Raw genomic sequence first — 9355 nt, 5'->3', positions numbered from 1 at the left:
TTTTTCGATGAACAAAGAGGGAGTATCTTAACTGCATCACATGCCCACAACGTCCACCGCTTGAGACCACCTAAACTCGCTTTGTTGGATCTTCGAGTTCAAAATTTGTCATTTCGTGAATTATCAGAGAAGATAAAACGGTTCTGGCGTAAAATCAGGTAAAAAATCTCGACTTTTATGTGTTCATGGTGTTAAACCCTACTAAAAGTAACGAATCGAACTTCAGTTAATCAAAGCTTTGTCAAATTGATCTATAAACCTAGAACTCATCATCAGTCATAGCGCCCGTTCCATTTGTCTACATTGAGTGCATATCTCTATAAAGTTTGTGACTGATGGCATCATCTTAATCTATAAACCCCTTTTGGTTTGCGGTTACTTTCAGCGACTTCTCACTGAGATTAATTATCCAATTTCTCTTTCGTTCAAGTGCTAATTCTTCCAAAGGTCGTTTAAGAATTCTTTTTGCATGCTTACTATTCTTTCTTCTGGTTATAGTTTTCTTTGGGTTGGTAGTATTTTCTTGCACACCAAGTGTTTGATGAAAAGCTGGCATTGCAGTTTGCAAAACAATCTGCTTGAAAAACACAAGTGAAAGGAGTATCATCACCAGATTCCATTTGCCAATCTCAAAAGACCTGCAGTATGCAACTGGTAGAGAAACCAGTTCAGAGATAACACTTGCTTATTAAGAATCAAACTGAAGAAGACTAAGCAGACGACATCTTATTCCACTGACAATGTTTTCAAGGAGTCTATACCGATTAAGAAACTTATCCCGACACAATGGTCGTTCCTTCTATAATTCAAGTAGTTATTTCAAACATTCAGCTCTTATTACAGCTTTCCAGCCCCTTCTTCACAACAAACCTTATGCAACCACTACTCAGCATGCAGCTTCTACTTCTTCTTTGAACCAAACTGAACTAGCTAAATTTGCTGCTATAGCTGAAAGTTGGTAAGCTCATTTCCTTTTCTTTGTTTTTTCTTTTAATTCATTTAAATATCTACTTCTGTTATTGATGAATGATATCATACAATAAACAGGTGGGATGCTGAAGGGCCTTTTAAGCCATTGCATGTCATGAATCCTACAAGGCTAGCTTTTATTCGGTCAACACTTTGCAGACATTTTGGGTATTATCATCTTTTCATATATCCTTCAATTGATAATTCATATTGGTATCTTTTTAATACATTTTCCACATCAATAGAACTATTATCTTGTATTAACATTTAACACGTTGTACTTACTAATTAAAATTTTAACTTTTTCACAGAAAGGATCCATTTTCTGTGAGGCCATTTGAAGGACTAAAATTTGTAGATGTTGGTTGTGGAGGAGGTATTTTATCTGAGGTATAATTAATATCATATCCAAGGGAAAATAGACAAATAATTAACATAAGACACTAACATAATTTTTTTATTTTTTAAATTTTTATCGACTCTTGTCAGCCTTTGGCTCGTATGGGAGCTTCAGTCACTGGAATCGATGCTGTGGATAAGAATATCAAGATTGCACGTCTTCATGCGGTATGATTAATTAAAAAATATTTTCATTTCTTTTTCAATTCTTAATTTTATGCATTTTTTTTTCTTTTGTTCTTGAGTTCTTTCCTTCTTGACATCATAATTCATACCCATTTTACAATTTAAGTATCTTTAACTTCGTATTTCTTTCTTTTTTAGGATTTGGATCCTGTGGCTTCCTCAATTGAATATCAGTGCACAACTGCAGGTATCTTCTATACTTTATTTAACTTTTCTCTTTTATAAATAATACAAATTTAATTTTTATAATGTTTCTTTTGTGTTACAAATATACAATTATGTGAACAGAAAATTTGGTTGAAGAACAAAAGAAGTTTGATGCTGTTATTGCTCTAGAGGTATACATATCATTTACCCTTAAATTACAAAATGTTGATCAAGTTATTATTGAAGGGCATATTAGACATTTAACAGATATGTGTTTTGTGGTTTTCTAAAGGTGATCGAGCATGTAGCAGATCCTGCTGAGTTTTGCAAATCCTTGTCAGCATTAACAGTGTCTAATGGAGCTACTGTTATCTCAACAATAAACCGTTCTATGAGAGCATATGCAACTGCAATTGTTGCAGCAGAATATATCCTGCATTGGGTGTGAATTATGATCATAACTTTTTGAATAAATTATATTATTGGTCCCAAAAAAAAATTCTCTTGCAATTTTGGTCCTTATTTGAGGTTCTTGTAACATTTCTTGCTCTATGTACGTGTCAAAGATAATCATTTTATTTGGAATAGGGACCAGAATTGCAAGGGAAACTTTTTAGGACCAAAAATGAAAATACTCAGGGACCAAAAATGTAATTTACTCATACTTTTTTACTGCTAAAATGAATATGATTCATCAAAAACCTTGATCTACAACATAATATCGGACTTTTCTTTAAAGTTTTATTTGGATTGTAGATTTTAGAGTTTTTGTGACAACTTTTTTTTTTCTTTTTTTTTTTAAACAGCTTCCAAAGGGTACACATGAGTGGTCAAGTTTTTTAACTCCTGAAGAACTTGTAATGACATTGCAACGTGCTTCAATTTCTGTAAGCAAATGCATATTGACTCTGGTCAACATAGATTAAGTTTAAAAAAGAGTTATAGTTATTTTTGTTTTGCTATTTGACTCCATTTTTGTAGGTTGAAGAGATGGCTGGTTTTGCGTACAATCCTTTGACTGGTCAATGGTCTCTTAGTGATGACGTGGGTGTCAATTTCATTGCTTTTGGGATTAAAAACAGCGAGTAATTCCTTTTTGAGCTAAAATGAGTAGTTTCGTTTGCAACTGTTCTTTGTATCAATAAGTTATCCCCCTTTGAATGCTCTTTGGGAATACAGCTACAGTTTTTCCTTAGAATCTTGCACATTTTTGTTTGGCTTTGAAAAGTGGAATATAAATCATGACAAATAAAAAATTCTGTTATTGAACTTTGTAAATTATTACTGTATGTTTTATAAATACATTATCTGTAATGATCGTTATAATGAAATTACATCTTCATTTCAAAAACTCTTGTAAAAATAGTATAAGTTACTCTTTTATTTTATTAACTAGGTGAAAACCCGTGGAATTCACGGATGTTAATGTTAAATAAAATTTTAAATTTAATTATGTAATAAATAATATATCATTAAATTAGAAGACTAATATTGTATTTTTTATAAGGATTTTATTTGTAGGTATGTAGTTACACAAGAATTGTTAAGTATTTAACTACAAATGGAGATTTGTAAAACCTTTATTTTTTACTTTTTTTCCTTATCTTTCATGTCGATTGTACGTTAGGTTAATGAAATTTTTGTTGTTTTCGTCTGTTTTTTCTTAGGATATGTTTTCTATTTAGAATAAATTTGTAAACTTTAAGTATTTAATTACAAATGTAAATCCACATATTTTATAAAAGTAAATACTTTATATAATGCAACATACGTTTAAGTAATGACAAAAAAAAAAAAAAAACATCACAATTGATTTCATTCAAAACAAAAAAACGATGTCTGTCATGAAATTAACATATAAAAGAATAATAATAATACGTAATTATAAAGTATTTACTTATTATTACGATGGATGAAATGTGCTTTGCTAAAAATAACTAAAAGATGCTACAAAAAAGTTGGTTATAGATTGCGAAAAACTTCCTTATAAATAACATTGGAAGTTCTGTTTGCTAGTCTACCATCTTTATCTAAAATTAATAATTTCAATCCCTCTGGGCTTTGAACTCTAGATAATACAACATACAATTGTCCATGTGAAAAAAATGGATCTTTGAGAAACAAACCAACCTTTGATAATGATTGTCCTTGACTCTTATTAATAGTCATTGCAAAACATACCGCCAAAGGAAACTGTCTTCTTGTGAATTTGAATGAAAATTTTTTTTTCTGATGGAGTTAAAAACATTCTTGGAATAAAAGTTCGGTTTCCAATATTAGTTCCAGTTATTATACGCGCCTCGATAACACGTTTGCCCAATGATATCACCTGTAGTCTTGTGTCATTACATAAGCCGTTTTTCTTATCAATATTTCTCAGTAACATTACTGGAACACCAATTTTTAAAACTAACTTATGATTTGGTAGACCGAATACTTTGAGACCATTTAATACACCAGGAGAGTATAAATTTGCATCAAACTGATCATGGACAAATTCGGACTCACATATGCTATCTGAACTTAAATATTCAACCTCATCTCCTGGGAACTTCTTAAGCAAACGGTCGTTTATTTCTTGAACAACTTCATTCTTTGGAGCAAGTATCGCTCTTTCTTGGAAATAATTTGTATTGCTATACTTCTCCAAAATTAAAGGATATACAAACTCAATTAATGAACCTATAGGATCATCTGGAGCATTAATGAGAATATCATCCAGAATATCGATAATCGTTTTGCCGTCGTTCGGACCACCGAGTTTGCCTTCTCCTATATCCAATAACCAAATTGCAAGATCTTTTATTTTTTCTATATTAGCTTGATCCTTTCCAACACTGAGTCTCATATTTTTTGTTAATCTATACACTTTGCAATGTTGCCATAAATATGAGGAACTCAAAGAAGCATTAACAATGTTTTGTCTACTGCCACCCGGAACTACAGGTATAATCTGTCTGAAATCTCCTCCAAAGACAATAACTTTCCCTCCAAAAGGAATATTTGAGATGCTAGAATTTCCACACCTTAACACATCTTTCAATGTTCGATCTAAAGCTTCAAATGCATGCTTATGGATCATAGGTGCTTCATCCCAAATTATCAAAGAGCTTTTTCTTATTAAGCTAGCCAACTCACCATCTGGATTTATTTTACAAAAAGAATCTTCTGTAAGTTCAAATGGAAGTATAAATCGAGAGTGTGCTGTTCTACCACCGAGCAATAATAATGAAGCAATACCGCTTGAAGCAACATTTAAAACAATGTTACCGTCAGATCTAATTGCTGCAGATATTGTCTTCCACAGAAAAGTTTTACCCGTTCCACCATAACCATAAACGAAGAAAACACCTCCTTTATTTTCTTTAACAACACTCATGATGTTAACGAAAATGTTACGTTACTCGTTTGTTAATGCAAGAAACATACGATCAAAGTCATTCTTTATAACGGGAATGTCGTAATCTAGCTCCTCAATGATAAGTCGATTGTTCGAAGAAGAAACCGATTCAACATTTGGGTAAGGCATGTTTGTGAATTTTTTGAGAGTGGAGTTATTTCGAAGTAAGATTTGTTCTATTTCGAACAAAGTTAAGTTCTTAACTTCATCTTCACTGAGTGATAAGTCTGCACCATAAATTTTAAATTAATTTCAAAAAATAAAATACAATATTTAATAATATTTATAATAATTATTTAATTGGTGTTGATATTTAAAATAAATTATTTTAAATAGAAATGAAGAAAATAATTGAAATATCTGGAGACTTTAACCTTTTTCGTTGTTTATATAGAATTCCATCTGCCAAATATTCCCATGTATTTTCCCAAACGGCCTCTGGTTTAGACATACTATTACACATCAACAATGTGGCAAATAAGAAGCGTAGATAAAAACCAGATCCAGAATGACTTGCTTCTTTAATTGCATCGATGTATTCCTTGTCATCATCTAATAGACCGAGTGCAAAACAAGCATCTCTAAAAGAAATATATGTTTGACCGTTTACTGTGCGAATATCATCAAATGATGTCGGTCCTTTAACTTTATTTAAAAGAATCCTTAAAAAATAAGCTTCGCCAAGATTAGATGAAACCGAATGAATTTTACCAATGGCTTTTCCTACTTTCCTTCGCTTCCAAAATCTACCATTTAACACCCAAACAAACTTTATAGGAAATTCAACATATGTAAGATCTCGTGCTTCACTATTAATTGCATTACACTCCATCCATGATGTGAACTTTGAAGCAGCAACAGAAGGTTTGTCCAGAACATCGTCGATATCATCGTCTTCGCCATATACAATCTGTTGTGATTAGGAAGATGAAAAGGTAGTCTAACCACAGAAGGATACCTGCAGTGAACATCATATTTAAATAAGGAAGATGAAAAGGTAGTGTAAACACAAAAGGATACCTGCAATGAACATCATATTTAAATATTCTCCATGATGCTTCATATGCAGATAAATACCTACAATCGTAATATTCAATTATTTCATCGACCACATCATTATTTTCACATTCATTCCTTGTTGGTAGAACAACAACTGTAGCTCTATCAGGACCCTTGTTTATGTATTTAAACAGATACTTTATAAAAGATCCCTGATTGCACCATTCAACATTAATATGTGCCTGATATCTTTTTAATAGATATTTGTTGTATGGAACAACATTTCTATTATCCAACTTGACACCCCACTTTTCTACAAAATGACCATCGTCTCTTCTCCTATATAACGGAAAACCATTCTGATCAACAAACGAATGATTACAGAATTGTTTTGGAAAGTTTTTAGAGCACTTCTTATCCACCATGCATGGACAATTCATATTTTGAGCTGCACATGGACCATGAATCATGAACTCATTGACAAGTGAATATAATTATGGCTCTTCAACTTTGTCTGGTATCTCGGCGGAAATTATCGGATCGATAAAATCAACAGTGGGTAACTTGTTGTCAGAATGCATAAACAAACAAATATGACTATGCGGCAAACCTCTCTTTTGAAATTCAATGGTATAAACATCTGCAAAATAGTGTTCTTTCCCTTTTTCAATTTCAATCGATGGTAACGTAAACCCTAAAATATTAAATTCCATACGACTATGTTCTTCTTTCTGAAATTGATATCTTCATTCTCTTGTGTTGGAATAAAGGGGTTTATTTTATTACAGAGGAATTTGTTGCTCAAATTTTATTCTATATAAGTTCGTAAACGTTTTCTGTAGAGTATTTGGATTGACAAAGTATTTAACAACTTCAACTACTTATGTTCATTCAGGGATAATCAGCTGCAAGCATAACAAAAATGGGTTGATGTGGTTGTTTTGTGTTTTCATTTGCAAACAAAATCAGAGGCCAGGGATAGAGTTCGAAAATAAGAAGATAGCAGGTCTTATTAAATGAAGAGGTGGAAGAAATAGATGAGGTAAGTTGATGTGGTTGTTTTGTGTTTTCATTTGCAAACAAAATCAGAGGCCAGGGATAGAGTTCGAAAATAAGAAGATAGCAGGTCTTATTAAATGAAGAGGTGGAAGAAATAGATGAGGTAAAAAATAACAACATGACAGATAATGAAGAAGTTATAAACATTGGTAAAACCTTTCAACATATTCCAAGGTAATTTCCATTTTTGTTTTATTAAACCTACAATCTAAATAATAATATATTTTTTTGGCAATTACTTATATATTAATTTCTATTCATTAAAGTTACATGTTCTAAATAAAACATTCAAGTTTACAGTGTGTCAATTACAATTTTTCATTAAAACGTTGGTTATAATATTGAGTTGAAAGACTTTCTGCATATTCAAATGTTTCTTAAAAACCAGACTTATCATGTTTAAAGGGAAAGAGTTCGACATGTTTCATAAAAAACTAAAAACAAAAACTCAAGGTATCATTAGTCAAAGCATTAAGTCATTGTTAAGCAAATTCCGAAAGACACTTTTATTTTTAAAGTGGTCACTGAAATCTTAACAAATAAATGATCTGTGTGTAAAAAAGTAGCCATATAACCTTTAAAATCAGTAGAATATGCTTTATAAAATATAATTTAAAAAGATAAATCTGACAAATGCAAAGGGATAGGAGGGCTTAATTTTATTTGGGCAAAATTGTAATAGTATTCCATCCTGGTTTTTGTTTGTGTATATTCAGATAATCATTTGTCGAATGGATTTCAACATTAAATCTTATAAGTAACGAAATAGCCTTTTTTTTTTATTAAAATAGCAACTTGTATATTGGTATTGAATGTTAAATGAGAGCAATTGAATGCAAAATATCAAAAGTAGAACGATAATATGCGTAGATTCTGAAACTGTAATGGTTTGAAACATAAGTGTAAGAAAAGAAATATGTTATTTGTCAGAAAACTCATGAAAAAAACGATCATGGAGTGTATGTTAAATAATAGTAGTTGAGGGTTATTGTATAAAATAAAGGATGTTTGTTTTTATACATCAGTTGTACTAAAAGAAAATACAGAAACTGATGAAAAGAATACTACCAATTAGTCTGAAAAAACTTACCTGATATGTGATTATGGATGTTTTGCAGGATTAACAGGAGGAAGAATTCAATGGTAGTTGATGTGTGAACCGAATAGATGAATAGAAAGTTTACGAAGCAGATTGAAGTAACAAAGGCGATATAAGTATCGCAGATGCTTTTGAAAGACGAAGAAGACAAAATCTGGAATTTAAAGATGTATCATGTATAGAGGTATATTTATACATATAAAAGTTATTATTTTAATATTTTCAGAATTTAACTCCGGATTTTATGCATATATTGTTATTTAAATTGTATTGGATATTTTTTTGTACCTGATTTTATAGGATTTAATAGACTCTGGATCAATTCAAAATAAATATAGGATTTGCATTTAATAAGGGATTACATAAAATCACAAATAAATGTGTTATATGGACGAAATTAAAAAATTATTTATGGTATTGATATATTTGACTTGAACATGCAATGTATAGTTTATTTTATTAACAGATTTTTGCATATTTTTTGAAAATCAATTTATTTATTCAAATTTTATTAATGCATCTTTTTGTTACATATTTTTCGGGATTGTATGTATGAATTACATGAAAGGACTTGAAGATGGAAATGAAGAAAAGAAGCGGGAAAAAACAAATTTGGGGGTCTGGGAGATTGACACGTGGCACCCTTCTACTTATTTTCTTCAGCTGCGACTCTAATGGAGGTAATTAGGGCTGTTAATCGGGTTAACCCGATCGGGTTCGGGTTAAACGGGTCGGGTTAGTCGGGTTTTTCTTGAAAAAATATTCACCCGAAACCCGACCCTAATAAGGTTCAGGTTAGTCGGGTTCGGGTTAACCGGGTTTCGGGTTTGTAGGGTCGGGTTAATCGGGTTAGCCGGGTTGAAGTTGAAATGTAAGATGAATTTATGTTGTGCCATTTTAATACATAATCCACATGTATAGGGACTTAAAATGTAAAGTTGGTATACCATATGAATTTTTTGAGTTTCTTTTACCATATTAGTAATGTAAACAGTGAATAAAATTCGTAAAACTGTTACAACGCAACCTTACTGTACTAAGAAGAGAGGAAAGTTATATCATTTTATACATCTCCATACATAGTAATTTTACAATCT

The 9355-nt window shown here is 31.2% G+C and overlaps 2 protein-coding genes across 3 annotated transcripts; one reads left to right on the top strand and one right to left on the bottom strand.

The window, feature by feature from the left end:
* Window positions 1-3052, top strand: LOC111902467 (ubiquinone biosynthesis O-methyltransferase, mitochondrial). 2 transcript variants are annotated; one of them, XM_023898291.3, is made up of 10 exons: window positions 1-158; window positions 562-958; window positions 1048-1137; window positions 1281-1359; window positions 1459-1536; window positions 1693-1741; window positions 1843-1892; window positions 1994-2143; window positions 2508-2588; window positions 2683-3052. In XM_023898291.3, the coding sequence occupies exons 2-10, from the start codon at window positions 741-743 to the stop codon at window positions 2788-2790; spliced, it is 903 nt and encodes a 300-aa protein (XP_023754059.1). In that variant the 5' UTR covers window positions 1-158; window positions 562-740; the 3' UTR covers window positions 2791-3052. The 2 variants fall into 2 exon arrangements, with proteins under 2 accessions (XP_023754059.1, XP_023754060.1); XM_023898292.3 differs by having other exon boundaries at window positions 6-158; window positions 499-958.
* An 807-nt stretch (window positions 3053-3859) lies between these two features.
* Window positions 3860-5080, bottom strand: LOC111902476 (uncharacterized). The gene has a single exon (XM_023898304.1). It carries the CDS (start codon window positions 5078-5080, stop codon window positions 3860-3862), a length of 1221 nt encoding a protein of 406 aa, XP_023754072.1.
* Window positions 5081-9355: the final 4275 nt, after the last annotated feature.

Source organism: Lactuca sativa, chromosome 8 (genome assembly GCF_002870075.4).
Source record: "Lactuca sativa cultivar Salinas chromosome 8, Lsat_Salinas_v11, whole genome shotgun sequence".
Classification (NCBI taxonomy): Eukaryota; Viridiplantae; Streptophyta; class Magnoliopsida; order Asterales; family Asteraceae; genus Lactuca; species Lactuca sativa.
The sequence above is the reverse complement of the archived record's forward strand: the minus strand, read 5'-3'. Positions and strand labels throughout refer to the sequence as shown.

What these genes read in the sequence shown, in the direction of transcription:
- LOC111902467 (XM_023898291.3), top strand. Translation starts at nt 741, where the DNA reads ATGTTTTCAAGGAGTCTATACCGATTAAGAAACTTATCCCGACACAAT. An exon ending in ATATCAGTGCACAACTGCAG is followed by an intron (nt 1,742 to 1,842) that starts GTATCTTCTATA and finishes TTATGTGAACAG; the next exon opens with AAAATTTGGTTGAAGAACAA. An exon ending in ATGCTGTTATTGCTCTAGAG is followed by an intron (nt 1,893 to 1,993) that starts GTATACATATCA and finishes GGTTTTCTAAAG; the next exon opens with GTGATCGAGCATGTAGCAGA.
- LOC111902476 (XM_023898304.1), bottom strand. Translation starts at nt 5,080, where the DNA reads ATGAGTGTTGTTAAAGAAAATAAAGGAGGTGTTTTCTTCGTTTATGGT.